The following is a 25,088-nucleotide window of genomic DNA, read 5'->3' on the forward strand; positions in this document are numbered from 1 at the left end:
ATTATGACCTATATTTATTATATAAACTATTTTCACTTTAGCTTCAAAGCTTAATTTTTATGATTTTTCTATTTTATTTGAAGTTCACGGGAAAAAACACTAACAATAATATTATTATAATATTTAATATATTTTTAGTTTAACCAGAAATCACTACTGCATGTCTTATTTATTTACTTATTTGATAAACTTTCCCTGCATCAAAAATCGCATACTGAATAGTTACTACATTTGAATTTGAATGTACTTCTATAGAATGGATATGGGCAGTATCGTAGTCTGGACGTACTTAATCCTCCATGTTGTTACTGTAATGATGTGACCTACCAGTGTCACTGGCTGCATCCAAAATCGCACACTTCCATACTATATAGTAGACAAAAAACAGTATGTGACTAAATAAGTTTGTCAGAATTTCAAGTACTGGATGGCACGTACCTGGATGAGGTTCTTTTTCGAATACTTAGCTGTCAGACACACAGACTACACTGTTGGCGTACTGTTTTTCACATACTATATAGTAGGTGCAGGGCTTGACTTGATTTAGTACACTTGAACATTGAAGCCCTAATAGGGTGTTCATGAATAAGCCAGTTAAAATGGAGTGGTTTTAACTACATTACAGATGACAAACCACTTAAAAATTTTGGACGTATCTCGTGTGCATGTCCATTAAATCACAAACGCAAAACGTCAATGTTAAAGAATTTTATTTTGCATTGAACAAAAGCATGTTTGATGGTTCTGCAGTACCATGCACACAGGAATCTGAATTCAGTCCCAATGACAAATCCCTTCAGGTTGAAGATTTGGGATATCAGAAATATTCACAGGTCAAATGTGCCTCACTGTCCTCTACAACATTTTCATATTTACAAGCTATAAAACAAAAAACAAAAAAACAACAGACCACAGCACATAAATACCACACACAATACAGTTTCTGTCATGTAGAAGCTTTAAGCAATAAATAATAAATATGTAATGATAACCTACATTTTTTAGGTCTAGTAATGTAATACCGCTATCATTTAATGAACATTTTTCTTCTCTGCAGTCTCAGGAAATTTTCTTTTATTGCGAGGATTAAACTACTGCCAGTTCAAATCTGGCAACTACTGATAATGAAAAATTAAATTTACAAGCATCCAATACTGCAACCTTTCTCTCTGTTTTTGAGCATCTAAAACCGTATAGTGAATCATCCACACAAAAACATGCTACATTCAGTGATAACGTATGTGCCAACTGCTGGTGTGAACACTCTGGACTTCACTCAACGATAAAACATACATATACGAACCGAAAATGACAAATACCGTTTTCTTCTCTGAGATGTTCTTGTGGGATTGAAGACTCCAGTTTCCTGTCAAGCGAATTTGAGATGGAGGGTTATATATGACAATGATTTTTGGCATTATGTGACCCTTGCTGTTACAGAAAACCATAGCAGTCATATTATAAGAACAACCCTCAGACAGGAAACCATGGCAACATTACAATAGGAACAGTCCAAGACCAGAAAACATGGCAGCTCAGTTACAGGAACAATCCTCAGGGTGGAAACCATGGGAACCATGTTATTGGAGCCACTGTCAGATTGGAAACCATGGCAACTGTGTTATAGGAACAACTGTCAGACTAGAAACCATGGCAACTGTGTTATAGGAACAACTGTCATACTGGAAACCATAGCAACTGGGTTATAGGAACAACTGTCAGCCTGGAAACCATGGTAACTGTGTTATAGGAACACCTGTCAGACTGGAAACCATGTTATTGGAGAAACTGTCAGACTGGAAACCATGGCAACTGTGTTATAGGAACAACTGTCAGACTGGAAACCATGTCAAGTGATTTACAGGAACATGTCTCAGCCCGGAAACCATGGCAACCATGTTACAGGAACAACTGTCTGAATGGAAACCATGGCAACTGATTTACAGGAATATTTCTCAGCCTGGAAACCATGGCAACCATATTACAAGAACAACTGTCTGACTGTAAACCATGGCAACTGATTTACAAGAACATTTCTCAGTCTGGAAACCATGGCAACCATATTACAAGAACAACTGTCTGACTGTAAACCATGGCAACTGATTTACAGGAATATTTCTCAGCCCGGAAACCATGGCAACCATATTACAAGAACAACTGTCTGACTGTAAACCATGGCAACTGATTTACAAGAACACTTCTCAGTCTAGAAAACATGGCAACCATGTTATTGGAGCAACTGTCAGACTAGAAACCATCAGACCCTCAGAAAGGAACCCATGTCAACTGTGTTACAGGAACATCCGTCAGACCAGAAACCATGGCGATAGTGTTATGGAATAAATCTCAGACTGGAAATCATGATGATTGTGTTACAGGAACATCCCTCAGACTGGAAACCATGGCAACTGCATTAAAGAACAACCCTCAGACTGGAAACCATGGCAGCTGCATTACAGAAAAACCCTCAGACTGGAAACCATAACAACCTTTAGGCAGGCTGTTACAGTAACAACAGTAAAAACAAGAGGGATCCATGGCAACAGTGTAGAAACCTATAAAAGAAGATGTTTACAATCTACAAAAGAAGCTGTCCTATAGTAATCCTGCAGAAGATTTGTTTGTTTTATATATATTAACAAAAGGGAAATAATAAGGAGTGAGTTGATGTGGATGGACAGATGCGTGATAGAACGTTCCGGTGTTGTTTTAGGTTTCAGGACTGGATTTACAGCTACACCACAGCCCTGTTCATCATTTTCTTTTCTCGCGTCTCTCTTTTTCTTCTAGTAGTCTTTCCCACACAATCGTTTGACTCGTTCCGTCCCTCAGTCGAGCTTGCTGAGGAAGTCGAGCAGAGCGCGGTGGAACTCGCGGGGTTTGTCCATGTAACAGGCGTGTCGTGCTCCCGCCAGCTTCACCGCGGTGTGATGGGGCAGCTGAATCAGGTTCTTATGCGACTGGGCGCCCAGGTTGGTGTCTAACTCCCCATATACGATCAGCGTTGGAGTCTGTCATACATACAGGAAGTGAGAGTTAAAACAAGTCAAGGAACTCCTAAGTGTGAGATGATTGGAAAGAAACACGGCACCTGGATGTCGCGGTACTGCTGTGGGGTGATGCCGCGGGTGCCCACGGGGGCGATGGGCACAAAGCCGTGCAGCTGGGCGCTGTGTTTCTGGAGGAACGGCAGGGCGTAATGGCCGCTCATAGACGGGCTCAGTAACACCGGCGCTCGCACGCCCAGAGCTTCCAGAAAACGCTTTAGCAAGTCCACGCGACTCTGATCCGACTTTACCGACTCTGAATCTGGAGAATTCCCGAAACCTGAGGAGGAGCGAGTCGGTTAAGTGATCAGCTTTATATCTATTCAATAAATGAGCAATATGCAACATATGAAGAACATTAATAATGTAATGACTAAAGATTTTTCTAGTCGACTAGTAGTCATCCATTTAAGCTATTAGGCGACTAATCGCACGTTTATATTAATTTAATTACTTAAATTTATACTGGGGAATGCTAAACCATTATGAATATTTAATAGAGAAGTAATATATTCCGCGCTCAAGTGCACGCATTAAGCTTTCCACAAAGCACTGGCATAAGTAATGATTATGAATGTGTCGGGAAAAAATTGCAAGGAGACATTTGAATCATTTATTAATAAACAATTAGTGTCGGCTGCAAATATGAAGTTGACGATGCTGACTCGCCTTCTCCGCAGCAGCCTAGTGAATGCGCCTTTCGAGAGAAATGCCCCTTAATATAGATTATATAATCAGAGAGTATTTGTTTTTGATATTTTGAGCTTTCTATAGATATATTTCTCATGTCTGTGAGGCAAGTAGCCTATACGTTGAGTTTCAGTTCATTTTTGTGACGCGCTCCAGTTCACGGAGACTGAGACGACAGAAAGCGCATCCTGTTTCTTTTCTTTATTTTACAAAAGCACAACGTTTTGTTGTTATTGTGAGTTTACACGAATAAAAGTTTAGTTTCGAATGATGCATTACTCTTATCTTTATGAACAAAAATTACAGAGAATTTCAAGTTGTTTCTGCTGTGATCAGGAAAAAAACCTGGAAAAAAGTCAGTCAAAAAGAGTGACGCGCCAGCGCCTCCATGTCATGCAGCAAAGCGCGCTATACTTTAGCTTCCGCACCAACACTTGGATATGAGCCTAATAATAACGCACATTTATCTAGGTTAACGTTAGAGCGAGCGGACATGTAAAGTTGCTTCTTACAAGTTTCAAATGATAAGCCATATTTGAGGTTGATGGATGATAAGCGAACGTTTTGATTTCCCGCCCGTCCTACTGTAATTACCACAAGGAACTGACTGATAAAATATTGGTGGACTAAGCCTCTTCTTGTCGACTAATGTTTAGTTGAACATTATGGGGCAGCCCTACTTATAAGTTTGCAGAGCTCATACCGGGCAGGTCGAGCGCGAGCGCCTGGTACCCGTTGGACGCCAGTAGGCTGAGGGTGCCCAACTCCTCCCAGGTCTTAGAAGTGAAGGCCTGGCCATGAAGCAGCACCATCTGCAGCCTGGGGATGAGAAGATACGAAACTCAGCATAACAATATGTAAAATGGTATCAAAATATTTAATTGCAGAATTTAGCAAGTTTGGAAATTACCATGGTTACCACAGTTTCCAATAAAATACCAGTCAATAGCGACAGATCTTTTCTTATGTATTGTGACAAAAGGATTATCAAAAATTATCGGGGGGAAAAAAAGGGGACTTGGTTGCATCCATTAGTTGATTGGATGGATCTGAATGCGAGCTTGCAGTCGATTGTAAGAAAGGGGCAGGTTTATGTGGACTAAATGATTGAAGAAATCGGGCATACGTCACCTGAGAGAAGTCTGACAATTCACCAGGACAGCATGTAACATTTTTGATGAAAAATTCCCATTTAAAAAAAAAAGAACATGCATGGATGAATCGTTCAGAATAAGATCAATAACATGCGTTTAGAAAATAAATTAGGTGAATTTCCATTTCATGCTGATTTTACTGCACTCTGTGAGCTGTGCTACATACATCTCTATGCTATTGACAATAAATAATAAAGCTTTTTTGCATGCAAAATATCACTATTGTGAAACACTTTTATAAAGGAAGTCTAAGGGGCAAGGTATGGAAGTTTCCAGCACAGAATAAAAAAAAGAAAATGACTTTTCTTGTCACAATTCTGGCTTTTTTTCTCACAATTGCACGTTTAGCCATCAGTTTCACAGACCAGGCTTAAACCTAGTCCCAGACTAAAATGCATGTTTACTTTAAACTAAAAGCAACTTGACTTGACAGATCCTAAAATATGTCAGTGCCATTGATTTACCTCAAGATGCATCTGACACCAGTAATGTTTTTATATAAGGCACGTTTATTAAAGCTACTTAAATGTCCTGATTAAAACTAAATCCTAATCCTGGCTTAATCTAAGCCCTGTCTGTGAAACCAGGCGGTAGTTAATTATTGTTACTCAGTACTTAAATGTATAATTACACTGTAACACATAGTGTAACTTTAAAGTTTTTATTCTGGTACAATGCCATTCGATTTGTATTTGTCACAAACTGAGGAACGATTCAGTTAATATTCTTTTCTATAGAGCTTTTAAATTTTTACGTCAATTTGTACACGTAGAAACGTGCCAAAAATGCAGTTTATTTGGGCAGTTTACACGCTATTATATAACTGTGGAATTTAAATTTTAACTATAATCTGACCTGGGCAGTATCTGTCGTCCGGCGCTGTCCACGGGTAGAGCCTCCCGGAAGAAGAGCGGCGGGTCCCCGGGCAGCTGCCCGGTCCTGACCGTGATGTTGATGCCGGACGGCGGAGGAGGAGAGGCGGGGACCAGACCCATCCGCTGCTGCACCTCCAGAGACGGCTCCATGCTCCCCTGCCGGATGGAGGGCAGCAGCAGATACAGCAGCACCGTGGCCAGTAACACCAGCCCCAAAACCACCAGACGGTTGCGGAAGAAATTCATCATCTGCATGGAAACCCATTTAATTACAACATACACCGTCGGTTTAACAAGATGACACGAGGAAGACACATTAATCTCATTAATCACAGCAGATTAAACCCCCAGACTCCATTTTAACCGGTGGACATAAATATATATGAATCAAATACATGACAATACCTTAAATGCAAAATTCGAATATATAAAATACTTGCATATTAAAATAAAGCATGCATATTTGTAATTTGTAGTTAATGCATAAAAGTCTACATCTAAATAGCGTCAATCATATAAAGTGCGCAGACGTACTGCAGCTCTAACCAACCTGCCGATGAATACAAAACATAAGAGCTGTGTCGCGCGTTCAGTACGTACCTAAAAAAATTAAGAAATAATGTAAATATCCAATAATTGATGACTGCCTGAAAGTTTGAGATAGATCATTATTCGCACGTAGTGAGCAGAGCAGCGTTAATGCGTCACACACAATAATAGTTCCGTGTGGAAACACGTGAACGTGTGCGATGGTTCCGTTTGAATGTTGTGTTCAGTCCTGTGGTTGTAAGTTTGTCTTTCCATAACTTCTTCCCCCATAAATGTACCATTTGGAATAATAGATATATAAGGGTAAGAAGCGAATCAATATTTTTTGAGAATTTAAAAAAAAGGTAATTATTTGCTTTTCCCCCCATATTTATAACTTTTCAGTATCCCATCCAATATATTTTGGTTTTACATGCATTTGAGGCTATTAGAATGTAAGAATAATTTTACTTTTCAAACAGTTTTTACTTCTTGTATCAAGTTGCAGGGCAAGGATTTCACAAGTTCAGATGTAATAATATTTTCTTGCGTTCCCTTCTTCAAACTAAGTCAAGTATGCTTGCTGTTACTAGTCACTGGAATTCTCTCTATTTTAAAAAAACATCTTGATTGGAGTAAAATTTGGATGACACACCTCATAAAGTGAAGTTAAAATTGACCCAGTTAAATCACTTGTGGCATGTTTAAAGTGAACATGGAAGATATTTGGTTTGTTTTGTTGTTGTTTTTTGTAAAACTTTTAATCATTTATTTTGGGAGCGTCCAAGACACAAATGTTTTGGAAAGAACTCAATAATTACTTAGAAAGAAAAGCTATGAATCTTGTTAGTGGAAGCTGATGTTATGCTAAAATGTTTTTTATTTGATGGTGATAAAAATCTTATGTTTATATTTGATTTAATTATTATGATTGCCGGTTACTATTATTCATAAAATCAAATGGGATTAAAAAAAGGGAAATTTCGAACAATATAAAACTCATGTTAAAACATATTTGGAAACAATATCAAAAAGTAAAAACTTAAAAGCAAGGAAAACTTGGACATCTTTCAGAGTTGTTGCGAAATTATATTTCATAATATTATGGCATGTAACTACACATTTGGAAATGTATGGGGCCCCTAAGGGACACAGTAATGGTGGGCAGAAAATGAGAAGGGAGGAAAAATTATAATTCAATACCTTTGCATTTACTTTGCGTTCACTTTTTGATGGAAATAATATGAGGGGAGGGGGGGGGGGTAATATTTCAATGCTTTTGCAAGCAAGGGGAAACGTAAAAGATTGCAAGCGATTGCAAAAGCATTTAAAAATATAAATTTTCCTTGCATCACCATATCCACCACATATACTATGGAACAACTTTGGCAAAATGTTCACAAGAACCGTCTAATTTGACTATAATAGAAAACAAAAAAATTGCATAGTCAGTGTTTTAATTTCTAGTCAAATAAAAAAACATGCCATTCTTTAAACCGAGACTTACATAATATCGCACCGATGACGTATTCACTAAGACATGTGGATTCCATATTGCAGTGTGATTCCCAACAGTCTGAGCCACAGATTCCAGTATTATTCACACATACCACAAAACACACGGAAGATCCAAACGGAAAGCCCCACTGGGGGTCGGAGGAGAGACTACAAGGAGACTGGATGTCTGGTTCGAGTTATAACACAAGGCATTCTCTGTGCTGCCAGCCCATAATGTTTCCTCTGGCACCGTTCGACAGACCCCTTAGAAGTGGAACGGGACCTAGAAAACAAGAAACCAAGGGGTGGAAAGAAACTAGAGGAAAAGTGAACTAGCTAGTGAGGGTGAGGGCAAAATGGCCAGTGTTGGGGAAAGCTACTTTGTAATACAATATTGCATTACTCCCTAAAAAAAGTTACTTTTTCTATGTAATGCATTACATTTTGTTTCTTTTTCTCATCTGGGCTGGGTTTGCTTGTTAGTTTTTTATTTTTTTCCTAAATTTAAAGGCCCTTTTCCTAAAAGATCCTAAAACTTCAGTTTAAATTAGACAATATTTTCAACATGATTTTAGACTCTCTGGAGTTACTTTCCAAAAGTAAATGACAAATTCAAGCTTTTAAATATAAGATTTATTGTAAAAATATAAAACAAACACTTCAAACACACATTTCACTTGACTCAGTCACCAAACAAACTAGACGGCACAAGAAGAATTTGGTATCAAAATTTGGTAATTTTGGTATGAAAAATAAAAATGTTTCAGTGAGGTTCCTTTCAATTAACACAATCAATTAAAGGGATTGTTCAACCCAAAAATTACAATTCTGTCAATATTTACTTATCCGGACAAGAAAGCAAGTCAAAGAGGTTTGGAAATAACATAACGGTGAATAGATTTTTAATTTTTAATTTTAGAACAGAATTTTAATTTTGGGGATGAACTATGCCTTTAAAGGCACTAACAGAAGAAGAAGAAGAAGAAGAAGAAGAAGAAGAAGAAGAAGAAGAAGAAGAAGAAGAAGAAGAAGAAGAAGAAGAAGAAGAAGAAGAAGAAGAAGAAGAAGAAGAAGAAGAAGGAAGAAAGAAGAAAGAAGAAGAAGAAGAAGAAGAAGAAAGAAGAAGGAAGAAGGAAGAAGGAAGAAAGAAGAAGAAGAAGGAAGAAGGAAGAAAGAAGAAGAAGAAGGAAGAAGAAGAAGAAGAAGAAGAAAGAAGAAGAAAGAAGAAAGAAGAAGAAAGAAGAAGAAGAAGAAGAAAGAAAGAAGAAAGAAGAAGAAGAAGAAGAAGAAGAAAGAAGAAAGAAGAAGAAGAAGAAGAAGAAGAAAGAAGAAAGAAGAAAAAGAAGAAGAAAGAAGAAAGAAGAGATCTACAGTTTTATGTCTTGGTTGTTTTGCTTGTGATGAAACAAAGTCATATTGAAAATACGCAAATAAAGCCATTCCAATTTATCCCACACAAATAAAGAACAGAAATGCAAAGTTCAGCAGTTAAGGGGGAAAATACGGTCTGAAAATAGTTTTGTGCAACCTAAGGCAGAAAAAATAAAAGGCATCTAAGCTTCTGTGAACCACCGTATGCTGGACATTTACATCAATGTTTTTTGGCAGAAGATTTTTTAAAATCCCTCACTATCCAACAGTCTAAGAAAACCTGTTAAGATCATGTCCGAGGTCATATTTCACCCCAAAATCAAATAAATGACAAAAACTTTTATTTAGCATGAAGTAAACCTATTTTTAGGACCAAGATCTTTTTTGACATTATTGTCTTGATAATTAATTACATTCGCATAATGCAATGATTTCTAATCTTTTTATTACTGTAAAAATGCATTAAAATGTATTAATGATTTATAATTAATTTTTTTAATTATATATAATAAATTGTGATTGTATCCCTTATTACGGTATTATTTGTTGTATTGCCTTTAATCTATTTTGATTTAATTAGATAAATAAAAAACATCATGATTTTCTATTTACTGTAATAAAACTAATGCATTATTACTGTATAATGAGAATCACATTGAGAATAGTGAGAACTAAAAACAAATCCGTCTGAACGCATAAGTATTTCTGGGAGAAAAATGCACAACTTTCAAGAAAATAAAACAAAAATCCCAAATCAGGTTTATTTTTCCTTATGCAAAATGTAATTTCTCTAGTTTCGTTTAATTTCGGAGTGAAATGTGAGACAGGAAACAGGTTTCATGACATTGAGTCCAAATGAGGTTTTAATGGAGGCAGCAGCGTTGCAAGTAGCAACATTTGTCCCTTTTAAGGAGCTGGTCATGTGACGCACAACAGAAATAAGGTCACAACTGGTTTTGTGCAGGTATAAAGGCGGCAAAGAAGTCAAATGTCTCGAATGACAGCTATACAGAACCCAGCACAGGACATGCAGACAAAAAAAATATATATATATATCGTGGCCACAAGTTAAGAATCCGTTCTCTTGTTTTAGTTTAACTAATTATTTATCTTGTTTTGATCTAACTAAAACAAGGGAACAAATAATTACAACGTTGCCACGATTTAGTAAAACGATGGAGTGAATTATTATATTGTGCGCACGATTTACTTCAAATGAGGGAACAAATTAGTAAAACGTGCTGATGTATTAGTTGGTAAGTTAAGTGTTCATTTGTGCCACTATATACATATTTTTCCCCCCGCATGTCATGTGCGGGGCTCCATACAGCTGAATCCACCACATCAATATTTTTTTATGAAAAAAGCACACAAACAAGATAAGATTTTCACACACAAACATAATTTCTAGCTAAAAAAAACACATAATTTCATCTGCCGCAGTTCAGCCTCCCATGCAGCAGGGGGCGATCTACTCGAACAGAACCACACTGAGCTGCCACTGTGCTGCACATTTAGTCCACAGAGTTCGCTTGTGTGTTTTCAACTGCTCTAATCGTGTCCTCTTTCGAATTCCAGCGAACGAAGGGCCTTCCTGGCGTCAACATCGCGCATCTCGTTAAGAGAAGGTCCGGCATTTGTTCTCAAATCGGTTTTATCCAACTCCTCAGTGTAGGAACCCCATCAAGAAAAGCGGTAACAGCAGAACTTGCATAAAGGTGGTCCAGACCACAGTCGCTCTGTTCCCAGTCACACTTCGCCCACAGTCGTCGCCCAAGAAGCCGTTGTAACACTGACACTGGAACTCGTCCTGTAAGCGGCTCAGTTCCTCTGGTCCCATCCGGCCCAAAACCTTTAGCGTGTTTCCTTGGCGCTCTATGCTGTGTGTGTTTGGACTGAGATGCAGGTAGGTGTCCGTGTCGGGGTGTTTGCGAAGGCAGCGACCGCGGAATCCACAGAGGTTTCGGCTGCACTGCTCGGCGGCCGACGTCACGTTAAGCAGGTAACTACCCAACGGCCCTCGCAGGTATTCATTAAGCTTAGAACAAGCCGCCTGGAAGGTGTGAGGAGAAATCAATTACGACTTTCAGGATTTGTGTACACTACGTTGTAAATTAGACCAATATCTATTGCAATCAGTAACTGCTAGGACGATTAAATGGCCAATTTTTTATCATTTCGTGCCAACTTTTACATTGGCATAATAAAAGGAATCCACTTATAGCTTATAATGTAATTTTCTGTTTTTAATTATTTATTTTTATTTAATATGTAATTTTATATTAATATAATTAATTTAATATATAATATATATATATATATATATATATATATATATATATATATATATATATATATATATACACATACACACACACACACACACACACACTGGTGTTGTCAAAAGTACCGACTTCAGAAATTTAACAAATGTGACGATACCAGCATTTCCCTCTAGCATTTTGACCGCTGTTGAACGGATTCTTAATCACCTCTGATTGGCCATTGCGTTCACGCACTTAACATACATGTCTCTGATTGGCCATTGGGTTCACGCACTTAACGTATATGTCTCTGTTTAGCCATTGCGTTCACGCACAACATATATGTCTCTGATTGGCCATTGCGTTCACGCACTCAACATGTACGTCTCTGATTGGCCATTGCATTCACACGCTTGATCATTGTAGCCAATCACAAGCGCGTGAATGCAATGACCAATCAGAGGTGTTTAAGAATCCGTTCAACGGCGCTCAAAATGCTAGAGGGAAATGCTGGTATCGTCACATTTTTTTTATTTTAGTACCGAATTGGTAAAGTCGTCTGTCCTTTTGACAACACTAATACATAGATATACATATTATATATATGCATATTATATACACACACACATATATATAATTATTTTAATATTAAAAAATATATATATAGGGAATATATATAAACCCCACTAAGATCATACAAGACCTATCCACCTGTACGTGGGTATATTTGGGGATAATCGACTCGTTGTACATGATCCCTTCCTTATATTTCACCCTGAATTTGAATTATCATCATCGGTCGATCCCTAAAGTAAATTTATGTGAAGATGGTGAGTAAACGCCCTGATTAGGGCACAAACGTACTTGACTGCTAGCATAGTTGGAGTCACCCCAGAGGATCACGCCCGCTACACCCAACGCCACGCTCTCGCCGATAGTCGACACCAGATCCATCTGCGCAAAGAGAAGACAGAAAGAAATCAGTTCATCTGAACGCAAATATTATGATCTGATCAGGAAACAAAACACAAAACACTTCATGCGTCACTGAACGTGTGGCTTTCAGAAATGGAAAAAGACAAATAATCCATCAGCAAAATAAACTCCAAGCACTGAGGTTCTTGAGAGTGTTTGTGAATAGTTTGTCTGTGTGCGTATTTGTTAATCGTTCTGCTATTTGTATATTTGTGGCAAGTGACATCAGCGAAGAACGACAAAGACTTTATTCTTCTCTTTCTTGACCCTTTCATTAGTCACAGATAAATGACAATCACTCTTTCAGTCATTGGCTTGTGTTGAAATACTTCACCTCTCGTACCACAGACACTGATCTAAACTCTTGATAAATAAATGACTTCTGTGATACTAGGGGTGTAACTACACTTGGGGAAAAAAGAAATCGAACCATAATGTTCACAATTCGGCACACACCTGCGGTTAATGTCAAATCTGATAAGGCATCTATGATATGGCTTCTTTCTTTTTTTTAAAACAGCGTAAAACAGTTCCTCTAATGTACGTTTGTGTCTACTTTGCCAGTGCTTTGCGGCAAGCTTTGTGTACTGAGCGCGAGGCATATATCCCGCCCCCCAGTAGCCTATATTTAATTAAAATCACATTTATTTGTATAGCATTTTTCACAATACATTGTTTCAAAGCAGCTTTACAGACAATGCATTACAATTTAGAGTGATCTGTTATCAGAGGTGACTAAGTAATGCATTTCAATTATATTTGTATTCAGTTTCATTGATGCATCAAGTTAAAGCTGCACTGTGTAGGATTTTCTCCCATCTAGCGGGGAAATTGTATACGACTACCAACTGAATATTACTTTCTAGCCCCTCCCATTCCGAGGGCGTTTAAACTCCTACGGTGGCCGTATTATTTCAAATCTGCCGGCAGTCGCTAGTAATCTCCCCCTCACATTCGTCACGGTGCCACGGAGTGTAAAACCGCGAAAGACGAAGCTTGAATTTCCAGGTATGTCCCTCTTTGGCTAATGTATTTTTAAGATGGAGGCGCAACATGGCTGCCGCCATTCGAGAGACTCGCTCGTATGTATTATAAATGGCAAATTCTGTGCTTACGAGAATACTTGATTAGTTGGAAGTAATTACACATGAATGAGCACATATAATTTTGACAGAACAAAGTGTTTTTTGCTAAGAATCAACTGGAAAAATTACACGGTGCAGCTTTAAGGCAGAAACAACGAGCTCATACATGTTAAATTATTAGGATACAAAGAAAACTTTAGCATGGGTGCTTTTTTACAGACTCAAAATATGTGTAAAAAAAAAAAAAGACAAAATAAAACCAAAGTTTTTTTTGGAGGTAATGTTGTTAAACCGGATTTAATAAAATTGGCATCGAAAAAAGTATCGTTCAGGAACCGGTATCAAATTTTTTTCGAACAATACCCAGCCCTAATTGAGAGATCAGAAGTCAAAACATTGGTCTTATTCGTCAATTAAAGTGTTCAGTATAGAATCCACTACTTCCGGTTTGTGATTCTGTTTCTGTTTAAAATTACACTGCCAGTTTTTTTAATTTTCATGTAATTAAACAAACTATACCCCTGTGTTGAGGTGATTTGTTGAACTTGCAGTGCCGTAAAACATATTCGGTTCCATTTGCGTCGTTTTTAATAGTGTGACGTTTTAATAGCGCAGTTTATTCACACGAATCTGTCTTATATAAGGATGTTATTTTAAGTCATGTGATGATGAATTAAGACTCAAATGTCTCAAGGAGAAATGTCTTCCACAAAGAGTTTGTTACAGCTAAAGCGTGGCGTTTCTCTCAGAGACACGCTGTAAAAGTGGCTTGGCTTGTACTTTTATACCTGGCAGCGGTCAGACTCTCCACACATGTCTGACGAACCCCAAACGCTACCGGAGGCCAAACCTCAGTCATTCCTCTAAGAACACAAACACTCGCTCACATACAGGCATTCGGTAGACAAAATACAAACACACCGAAGCACAGACACGTCCAGTAGACGTCATGTGATCTTCAGTCTCTAGACAGACCAGAATTAGTCTAGATTTCAAGAACAGCTTTACTGATGTCTCAGTGTGGCAGCAAACCATGTGACGCGTCATGTGATCTGCTGAGCTGTTAAGGTAACTAGGCATGATATGATTCATCAATAAGCATCGTTGAGTAAATCGATGTTGAGGCATTCGTACTAAGACTGCAAAATAAGTCAATATTTTTCACATTATTTATGCTTATGCTCTGAAACAGATTAAAAGTTGTTTTTCAATCAGAACAAGCAAACCAGGGTGTTGAATACATACACCCGACTCCGTAAACCTCAGGGCCTCACGTGTCATCTGAGCTGCTGATGGCATTGTGGTATTTGTTCTACAGAGCCAACGAGACTCGATGAGGAACACAGATGAGTCTTTGTCTCCAGAAAGCGGAGAAGATTCTGCATGCTATATTTAGGACAAGCTGTGACATATATCAGTATGCTTAAGTTCTCTGCACCTATATCCCCCATTGGGAACGTTGCTCAACGGCAAGAAAAACAAACCATGACATTGCACTCCTGAAATATGACCATCTCAGAAGCAGCTGAACTTCCTTCACGGTCTCAGAGGCCAACAGACCATCACAAAGATCTGTTCAGCTGGTCACATGCAGCTCAAGTTTTGGCATTCAATGTGTTTTTGCTTCTGCAGGAATTGCCTCAGATATTTTGGTGCCGTACAGTCGAATTCTACAAAAATTTACCTCAGGTTACTTCAGGGGATGAACCTAGAATAAGTAATTTCCCTTTTGATTTAAAAGTAAACTAAATGACTACACTAGATTGCGAGGTATATAGTGCCTAGAATAAGTGAACACACCCATACTAAAGTTGAATAAAAAAATAATATTTTGGAAATTGATCATAAATGCCTTAATACCTAGAGATTGGCATGGGGTACTTACCATAAGATCATCTCTCAATGCAAATCAAACCAGCTATTAGGCTAAACTGAAATAAAACCATGCCAATCTCTAGGTATGGTGAATGGTGTGTGATAATGTGGGGCTATTTTAATTCCAAAGGCCAAGGGAACTTTATCAGGATGCATAGTATCCTCGATCCATGAAATAACTGACCTTTAAAAATAAAAATCTACCTGCCTCTATGGGAATTTAAAATAGGGGTGTCCTGACTTATGCACCCTGTATTTTAAGGAAGAACGTTTATTTATTTATGATACATTATTCATTCACAAAGAAAATTGGTGTCCTTAAAGGTCCTCATTTTTTTAATTAAGGCATAAAGATCAATTTCCAAAAGATTTTTTTATTCCTCTTTTTAGTGAACTTTAGCATGGGTGTGTTCACTTATTCTAGGCACTGTATATCGGTACCATATTGGCTAATATTAGAAAATCTTTCATTGGATATTGTTTATGCTCATTTCCTCTTACATTGTTACCTTTGCATTCAGTGAGCATTCAATGAGGTAATCTAAATGTAAAAACAGAGGAAATTAACATAAGCAACAATTATATGTCCAATATCAGCCAATACCAATAAATTAAAAACAAAAAACTAATACCATACCAATATGTCGTGCAAGCCTACTTATGGTGCAGGTCAACTTCAACAAAGAGGAGCCCACAGTGGTCCAGTATTAACACTCCTTTTTTAAGAAAATCATACTGCCACACAGAGAGAAACACACCCTTACAGGAGTCTCACCTCTGTCAGCAGCAGGAGTTCAGGAGAGTTGCCGTTAGAAGTTGGAGTACTTAGGTAAGTGGGCCGTGTGTAGACAAACACAGGTCTGGCTGACCCGTTCCCAACAGACGCCAACCTGATGCCCTCGTTGACCCGGTTCCTTACGAACTGCCGTGCGGACGGTTTGTCCTTCAGTGGTTTTCCCATGTATATGGAAGGAAACAAAGCTGTACTTTCCGTCCACAGCCACTTCAGTTCGTTGTTCCTGGTGACCTCCACATCCGGACAGCGTCCCGTGTAGTTCTGGTTATTTTCGTAATTGTGGTTGTAACAGTCAGGAAAGAGGTAGAACCCCCAAAGCTGCTGGGACCGTGAGCTCTTAGCCAATCGAAGAGTCTCCAACATGAACTTGCTTGCAGAGAGCTCAAACTCTTGCTGGGCCACTTTGGCCACCTGATCTGGAGTCCAAGTTGGGTTTTTCTCACTGACAAACCGCTGTGAACGCTCACGGTAAATGTCTTTAGGGCCCCAGTTACGTTTCCAGAGGGGCCGCCACTCTTCCCAGTCGATCACAGCGAGACCTTTGGCTGTCGGGTCCTTGATATACTTATTGAGCCCTTCCGACATCCGTTCTAGGTGTTGCGTGAGACTGGCGTTCTGCGGTAGGCCACCGTAGACCGCAGTGCCGTCTGCCTTAAAGTATGGGTACAATCCCAAACGACCATGATAGAAGATGGTGAGATTTTGCTTGGTGAAGCCCTCATTTGGTGACGCCACTATTTGGAACTGATCCAACTGGAATTTGACGTCATGTCGAGGTCTACAGTCTTCAGTAGGAGCGTTCCAGGCCAACAGCAAAGGCTTACCAGAATACAGTGGCCATCTAGTGTTTTTTAACTGTTGTGCTTTTAAACAGGTCCAAAAGGTCATGAAAAACAATAGTTGCAGACAGGAGACCCATTCAGGTCGGGTCGTCCCAAAGAGATGGGTGATGTTCCTCATTTCAGACCTAAAAATACACAAAATCAATAAAATTAATAAAATACTACATATATCCTAAAGTATGTTCAAATACTGTTACATTATACATGCATTTACACACGTAACTAAGTACATTATCAGTTATGAATTTTGCTAACTTTTATCACAACACAATTGACTATACATTTATAATACACATTTTATCACAACAGGTGTTGCCTGGGAATCAAACCCAAAATATTGGCTTTATTCGTGTCATGCTCCACCAGTTGAGATACAATAACAAAGTTTAAAAGAAAGTTTAGCAGGAACTTTCAGAGGAAGGAAGGAATGTATCTATTAATACAACAACGCTAAATAATCACATCCAACTAGAACCATTAAAATAGCCATGTTTAATTCATTGTTTCATTATACTTATAGAAATAAACTAGATAATTTACATTTCACCACACTTTTAATACTTCTATTAAGTATTTTAATCAAATACTTCTAAAATATAAATTTTAACAGTAGCCTATGTGTTTCCTCGGAATCGAACCCATGCCATCGGCATTATTAGAACGCTGCTCTGGCATTCGAACTAGAAGAAAGGAAAGAATAAACAATCATATTTTGAACATTCTATGGAACATTCAAACTTTGACTTAAATTTAAACAGTCGATTCGGTTCATTGTTACAGTTGTACGTTACGAAATCGCTTCCTCTTTTATTTCTAGGAACTGTTACACAAACTAACTGTGATCTATTAAAGGAAACACTGACCTGTATATAGATCGAACTGAACCCGTTCAACACACCGGTCTGATCACTCATAAACTACCACGCAGCGTCCATCTATCCAGCGGATCCCAACACCTCATAACTATAAACTCCCAATCGCTATTTCGAAACAAAACAGTATATTATCATTGTTTCAACGCCTTAAAACGCCCCGTACGCGTTCTGAGAGTATCGCTCGTGCTCAGCTGGCTCATCTGGATCAATGATTGAATGTGTGCGGATTTCGGCCCTCAGATTGATGCATATAGCTGTGGGTAGAGGGGTGCGAGTTGTTATAAATGACGCAAATCGCTATTATTTAATGTGAAGTTTTCCGACCACTCAATATGATACGACATATTTTTTAAAATATATATATAAGGTGCCGAGGTCGTTGTTTTGGGTGTACAACCAAGAGTTCTCGACAATATGCCCTCTGGTCCCCCCCTACATGGCGAGTTGGTTTCGTCCGTATTTCTCCGCTGGGGATGAAGAAGCTTTTCTACTGAACCGATTCAACCGAGCTGAGATTGAGAGACAGGAGTCGAGAGCCCTACAGGAGTCGAGAGCCATTACACACAGATCACATTTCACTTGGAAATCATTGCGAAGAATGAGATTTTCTCTTTTCAGCCTTTTCCTTCCTTTGTTTTATTTATTATTTGCCCTATCATGACATGGCGTAACTAAGTTACAGTATGAAAATAGAGACTGTGTCTAGCAAAAAAAATCTGAGGTAATTGCGTTGCTTTTTAACACGGCCAGGTTGGTTAGTACCTGGTTTTTGACATTTGTATCATGTTAGTACCATGTTTTTGATCATGTACCATGGCAATACCATGGTACTTTTTGAATTCCATTACACTGATAAATTCTGATAGATCTTAATACACTACATTGGTAAATTGAGTCAATTAGTGGGAATGAACTAGATTAGATTTAAAACATTCACTTTTAAACAGTACATTAAACCCGTAAATAAGCCAAAAAATGGCATTGCACAACACCGTAGTGTTGGTGGAACTGTCTGTCATTATCCTTTGTTAGGCAGGAAGTCAGCAGACTGCAGGGAAGAGCTGTTTCCTGTGGCATTGGGGAGCATCCTGTGTGCTGACTCACCTGAAACTGATGACGTACACACGAATGAACCAACTGAACGGAAGGATGCAACAACCTTAGCACCTCATAATATCCCACAGTCCTCTGCGTGCACACACATTTCACTGTGAGTAACCCACTTGCTCTTTACGGATGCTAATGTTTGTAGGAATCTGGGGTCACAGGCGAGAACAAAAGCTTATTCAGGCTTCCCTATAGGACGCCTACAGAACATAAAGGCCTCCCAGAAAGACCTCGTTTCCATGCGTTACAGTGAAGATGGGTGTAATGACAAGTTGCGGTCACTTCTATAGGAGTTCTGAGGTCTGCATTAGCAGGAAAAGTGAAGGGGGCGGATAGAAGGAAAACCACCCACAGATGGAGACCAAAGGGGTCACCTTTGATGTCTCTTTTAATGGGCAGATGTCACGAAAACATCACAATTGGTATTAGGACAGTTTCAGTACTTTGTTGAGAATGAAAAATATTCATGTACGTGCACTGGCGAGTACTTTGTGTGCATTTGTCCCTCAAATGACGAATGCCGCGTGTTTGTTTGCTTCTGACCACAGCAGGAGGCAGATATTCTGTGTCCCCGCTCCGGGCGGAATACCTCAATCCTAAAACACATCTTGTACTAATAAAAGGACTGTAAGAGCCAACACAGATCCTTACAGCCTCTTATAAACAGAGGGCAGATCTTACAGCTGTGAGTGATTTTCACCGCTAATGTCTAATTGCATGAGGTAAAAAAAAAACCTCACCATCTGACTTTGACAGGTGTTTGTTCCTTAATGTTTAAATACTTTCTTTCGCATCTTGTCATGGCCACTGCTGTTATTGTTAACTAAAACTAAAAATACAAAAAATCTATTTACAATTATTTAAATTAACAGAAAAAATCTAATATATAAAACAAATGTATTTTCAGTTAATTGCGAAGGCAAAATTTCACATTTTCATTTATTTTAAGTTGAAGTAAAATTACTAAAACTGAAAAAAAAACGAATAGACAAAAAAAAGTTAAAACAATAAAATTATCGAAACTTTAACAAATATAAAACGAATTCAAAATATTAATAAACAATAAAGTACAGTAATGATACAAAAAATAACACTGGTCATGGCTTAAAGGAACCATTCACCCAAAAACTGAACTGGTCAATATTTTCTAGTGTACAATGAAAGTGAATGGGGACTGGAGGTCTAAAAACTATACATAAAAGTAATCCGTACAACATGTGATCTATATTTCAAGTCTTCTGAAGCCATATGGTAACCTTTACATCATTGATATTAAACTCAGTGCAACATGATGGAAAAATGCCTATGCGTAAATGGTTTTCACAACTATGATGACGGAAAATCCAGTCAATTAAAATGACTCGCGCGCACGCACACACACACACACACACACACACACACACACACACACACACACACACACACACACACACACACACACACACACACACACACACACACACACACACACACACACACACACACACACACACACACACAAAATCTCACACAAGTTCATCATAAGACTTTAAAAGACTTTTGATGGTATTTTCATATACATTTTTTTGTCTCAAGTCTCAATTCACTCAATAAGGGCATGAGCAGCCTGGACGTTCTGCCAAACATCTCCTTTTGCGTTCCATGAAAGAAGGACAATCATATGGAATGACAAGAGGGTGAGTAAATGAAGACCGGATTTGTATATTCGTACCATGTCCATATTTGACCATATCCATATTACTGTACTGCACTGCATTCATATATTCTTTTTAAATCTAGTTTACTCCAAAAACACAACTTGCATTAATATTTAAAAAATGTCTTCAGAAAAGTTGTTTAAATTAACACTTTCTATGGCACTTGCTCCTACTCACCGTACTTAAAGATTTTCTCTCTCTCTCTCAGCAGACAGACGTCCTCAGTTGTCCCTCTATGTAGATGTACACCTGCTTCAGCTCGCCTGTCACTGCCAGTCTCTCTTAAAGCAGCTGTGTATTCAGTTTTGATCTTGGCGAGCCCACACCCCTGTACCTCCTACATTCCTGCCCGGTCTCACCCATCCGTCACCAGCCCCCCTCCCAGGCGCCCGGCCAGACTTTTGATCCTATCGTCATAAAGGATTGGATTTGAGTGGTTTAGACTGGTCTCAGATCAGCCCCTGCAGGAAACCCCAGGCAGCCCCTGGTTCTGGTTGCCATGGTGATCTAGAAGACTCCAAGCAGAACTGAAGTTACAAGAGTAATAAATCACTGCGAAAGTGATGAAATGGGAGATGGTGGAGGAGATAGAGGCAAGAATGCTAATTAAAAAGTTTTATAGCTAAAGAAATGAATAGTACTTTAGTTGAACATGAATCATCGGTGTATGAATGGGTGAATATGAGGCAACATGTAAAGCACTTTTTATAAATGCGTTATCCATTTCATCCATTTACCATTTGCCATGACACTAGCAAAGTTATGGGTCTCATTCCCAGGGGGCACAAATAATGAAAAAAACATGTACATTCAATGCACTCTAGATAAAAGTGTCTGATAAAGGTAAGAAAATAGTAAAAAAATAGAAAAATAGATGAATTATTACAGTAAAAACAATGCACCCACACCATTAGGTGTCAGTATATAAGTCCAAAACCACTTAGGAAAACGAATGGAGACAGCAAAAGTAAGGCACATTTACCGTTGTTCTGCAAATTTTTGAGACGAAATCAAGAAATTTCAATAATAATCAACTTAAAAATTTTTGCGTGAGTGCGAAAGATTTTCCTGGGCGAATTTCGCAACGGGTTCAAGTTTTTTACACGGTTTTGCCAAGAGAAAGCTGCTTGGTTTGTGCTTCATTCAATCGCCACGCTACTGACAACAGACCTTCTTTGCCCACAGAAATTTCACTGACATGACTAGTTTTACCAAAAACACAATGCCAGGGTGTTGCATTTATGGGTGAATTTAGCTCATTGCTATGGAGTTGTTAGGGTGTTCTGAGAGGTTATTAGCGTGTATGTGATTGCTAGGGTGCTTGGAGTTCACTAAAACACAAATTTTATCAATTGCTGCATTACAAAAATTTAAAGTCAAGAAGAAAACTATCAGGCCACACAGTTTGAAGTATCATTCATGTCCATAGCACAAAAGCTCCAAAACAAATTTTAGCTCGCTGCTAAAACAATGACATCAGTGGAGTCTGAAAGGCTTGTTTAGAGTGATAAATCCCAGAGTACAAATCAATCAGCTCTGTCTTCGCTAATGAGAAGATCAATAACTGACCTCCAATGTCTGAGCGAAGCGATCATCATGTTTGACGAAGCCAGTAAACACAGCTGAACTGCCTTTCTCTTGTTTCCTCTTCTCTGCTGACTCAGGAACGACTTTCTGCGTATTTCGCAGAGAAAGCAAAGAACAGAGACCTGTAAGTAAAAACAAGAGAGATTGAGCCCGAAAAACCCCAGAGCTCAGCAATAACATGGAGCTTTATTGAAAAATGGATAAGGCAACAGTGAAATCTGATTACATGCTGTCCAGAAACTGACATATAAGAACCACTGGTCATCTTTAGTTTCTTAAAGTAATAGTGCACCCAACAATTACTTATAATAATTAATTATTATTGAGATTTATTGATTTAAATTATTTATCATCTTGTTTTAGTATGGAGAAAAGCAGCCTGGACATTCGGCTAAACAACTCCCTTTGAGTTTCTATGAAAAAAGGGATGCATTTCAGTCAACTAAACTAATCCTATACAAATAAACCCAAAATCAAGTATGTAAACACAATACTTCTTGATTGTAATGCACTGGCCAAACATTTCTGCCCTAAAATATGAGTTTTGAGCGATATATCTCTTTAATTAAAGTCACACGCACTTTCACTGACCTGTGTTTCCTGTGTCAGTGAACGGGATGGGTATTTCCTCTTAATCAGCCTATGCTGTTGGTCAGGACACGGGACTGTTCGAAAGGGAAGGAAGGTCACTCCTGGCACAGCAAGAATTCGGCTGCCGTGCGTCAATACCGCGGGAGAACCGTCATGGTGCCCAAGGACATGTCATTGAAAAGGGTTTGCGTGAAATTTTCTAAACAAAACCATTACGAAAAAAAAGAGGCATTTGGGGGATGTTTGTTTTCTGTTACTCGCCATTAAGCGAAATTTATAGGCTAAAGGAACATTTACGGCACAACTGAGAGTTTGGAACATTCCTGTTCAAATGGGTAAATATTTGAAATACATGAACGCTGTTGCCTAATGAGCCTGAGGTTTAGATTATTGGGAATCATCTGAAAGCAATTAAATAGAGGACCAGCCCGCATTGATGGATCAACCCTGCATACACTCTCAATGGCTATATGTCCGCAATGGCATACTGTTGCATAAACTGCTTAGACTAGTCATCAAGACTGATTAGTCATCACATTTGTTTCGTCAAGACTGTTCATAACTTTTTTATGCATCTTAAATCCACTTTAGTGTAAAAAGGTCTTCACTGATAGTGGTCTACTTAATAAGCCCAAGTCAAAGAGGTTGATATATCCCATCAAATGTCAAATCAACCACATTGCATTGTGGGATACAGTAGCCGTGTTGTAGAGTCTGAATTCAGAACCGTAGTCTTTCTATGGCAGAAATATTAGTATGCTAGTATGCGATTATGAATTCAGCAATGGACACTCCAAATAGTAGTATACTACACCGTTGTTACATGACTTCGCTACATTGCAAGTTTAATACAGTCCAGTAATTTTGCAAAATGGAAGGATAGCATACTGCAGTTTTTAATTAAAGAATTAAATACTAGCATACTACACGCTCAACACAGTCTCATGACAATTCATAATTGTTTTACATGTAGGCAAATTGGTAACAAATGGGTGCAGCTTTATAACGTTGTATTACAAACCGTTTTCTTACGAATCACGCCATACGAATTTGTAAGTAATTGCAACTTTTGTCAAATAAATGTTCTTGTCAGAACAGTTTGGCACACTACACAGTGTAGGCTATACTGTATATAATGATGCTTTCATATACCAATAAAAATGTAGCACTCTTAGCTTAATTTAACACATTTTACCATATTTCAATCCATTTCCACCCAATATATGTGCCGAATTACGGCAATTATGATATAATTAGCATACTGTAAACAAACATATACTACAAAATATCATGAATAGTATGCTAGTATTCAACTACAAAGATACCCAGTGTACATAACAGCAAGTATTGCGCACACTACACCTAGAAGCCATTGGAACTTTCTGCTAATGCTAAATGCAGCTGCACGGCTGAAATGAGTGATGAGTCTACTTTAACGTGGGAGTTTTGATTGGGGATTTGGGATATAAAATTGTTTCATATGCACTGAAGCAGTTTGAGGAACTCATATGATAAAGATTACGAGTCTCCAGGCACACCAGCTAAAACGATCACAGCTCATTTTGGCCTCTCCAAGGAAATCACAGCTAGTCTTCAAAAAACCAAGCGGGAATAAAAGCCCCAATTAGGACTCTGGGTGGGTGTGAGACAGTGGTTCCTTAAAGACGGCATCATGGATATGGAATGCAGATTCCTACAATCATGACATCTCGGTCATACACAATCTGGTCAACAAGATATTCACAATTTCTGAAGAAGGGCTAAACTTGCTATTTGGTTGTGTTATGAGGGGTTATTAGCACAATGCTATGCGGTAACTAGCTGGTTCCGAATGGTTGTTTTCTGGCCTGACTCAATAAATCCCTCCCACAAGCCTATACTGTATTTACCGGTATTTGCTTATTTTATCATCTGCAAGTTAGACCACTTAAAAAAAATAATTTGTAGCACAAATGGTGGTAGACGATTTGCACTGCAAAGTTTTTATGATTATGTTCAAATCATAAACCATAATAGTAATGTTTGACTTGGTAAACATCCTTATAATTCAGCATCACTCAAGCTCAGAAGAATGTCCTGTGTTTCTTCAAGTGCCTTTGTCCAGGTCAGAGATTAGCGTCGCTGGAAAACGCTCCTTGTAATGATAAATGATTCCAACAGTAGAAGATAACATTGTCTGGTCATTTGTTTGTGGATGGAAGATGAAGGAACCAAAGCAACGGTGGAGTTCAG

General features: G+C 38.4%; 2 protein-coding genes across 11 annotated transcripts; both read right to left on the bottom strand.

Annotated features, from left to right (window-relative positions):
• Positions 1-684: 684 nt before the first annotated feature.
• On the bottom strand, positions 685-6,540 carry abhd14a (abhydrolase domain containing 14A). 6 transcript variants are annotated; one of them, XR_013795369.1, is made up of 6 exons: positions 6,367-6,540; positions 5,747-6,015; positions 4,441-4,556; positions 3,092-3,327; positions 2,474-3,011; positions 695-2,432 (listed from the first exon to the last, which is right to left on the bottom strand). XR_013795369.1 is itself a non-coding variant. In XM_079593170.1 (5 exons), exons 1-5 carry the CDS (start codon positions 6,335-6,337, stop codon positions 2,829-2,831), a joined length of 825 nt encoding a protein of 274 aa, XP_079449296.1. In that variant the 5' UTR covers positions 6,338-6,500; the 3' UTR covers positions 685-2,828. The 6 variants fall into 6 exon arrangements, 3 of the variants coding, with proteins under 3 accessions (XP_079449296.1, XP_079449297.1, XP_079449298.1); XR_013795370.1 differs by having other exon boundaries at positions 6,301-6,494; XR_013795371.1 differs by having other exon boundaries at positions 6,317-6,490.
• A 3,249-nt stretch (positions 6,541-9,789) lies between these two features.
• hyal2b (hyaluronidase 2b) lies at positions 9,790-23,345 on the bottom strand. 5 transcript variants are annotated; one of them, XM_079593176.1, is made up of 6 exons: positions 22,857-23,317; positions 22,248-22,387; positions 20,856-21,185; positions 16,137-17,124; positions 12,291-12,380; positions 9,814-11,215 (listed from the first exon to the last, which is right to left on the bottom strand). In XM_079593176.1, the coding sequence occupies exons 4-6, from the start codon at positions 17,115-17,117 to the stop codon at positions 10,829-10,831; spliced, it is 1,458 nt and encodes a 485-aa protein (XP_079449302.1). In that variant the 5' UTR covers positions 17,118-17,124; positions 20,856-21,185; positions 22,248-22,387; positions 22,857-23,317; the 3' UTR covers positions 9,814-10,828. The 5 variants fall into 5 exon arrangements, with proteins under 5 accessions (XP_079449301.1, XP_079449302.1, XP_079449303.1 ...); XM_079593177.1 differs by having other exon boundaries at positions 20,856-21,085; positions 22,857-23,244; XM_079593173.1 differs by lacking the exon at positions 20,856-21,185 and having other exon boundaries at positions 22,857-23,345.
• Between the last annotated feature and the right edge of the window lie 1,743 nt (positions 23,346-25,088).

This window comes from Phoxinus phoxinus (assembly GCF_949152265.1).
Source record: "Phoxinus phoxinus genome assembly, chromosome: 20".
NCBI classification, from domain to species: Eukaryota; Metazoa; Chordata; class Actinopteri; order Cypriniformes; family Leuciscidae; genus Phoxinus; species Phoxinus phoxinus.

What these genes read in the sequence shown, in the direction of transcription:
- abhd14a (XM_079593170.1), bottom strand. Translation starts at nt 6,337, where the DNA reads ATGTTTTGTATTCATCGGCAG. An exon ending in TGTTTTGTATTCATCGGCAG is followed by an intron (nt 6,016 to 6,316) that starts GTTGGTTAGAGC and finishes GTTTCCATGCAG; the next exon opens with ATGATGAATTTCTTCCGCAA. An exon ending in AGCAGTACCGCGACATCCAG is followed by an intron (nt 3,012 to 3,091) that starts GTGCCGTGTTTC and finishes TATGTATGACAG; the next exon opens with ACTCCAACGCTGATCGTATA.
- hyal2b (XM_079593173.1), bottom strand. Translation starts at nt 22,276, where the DNA reads ATGATGATCGCTTCGCTCAGACATTGGAG. An exon ending in GCTTCGCTCAGACATTGGAG is followed by an intron (nt 17,125 to 22,247) that starts GTCAGTTATTGA and finishes GTGTATTTTTAG; the next exon opens with GTCTGAAATGAGGAACATCA. An exon ending in AACTCCTGCTGCTGACAGAG is followed by an intron (nt 12,381 to 16,136) that starts GTGAGACTCCTG and finishes CTCTTTGCGCAG; the next exon opens with ATGGATCTGGTGTCGACTAT.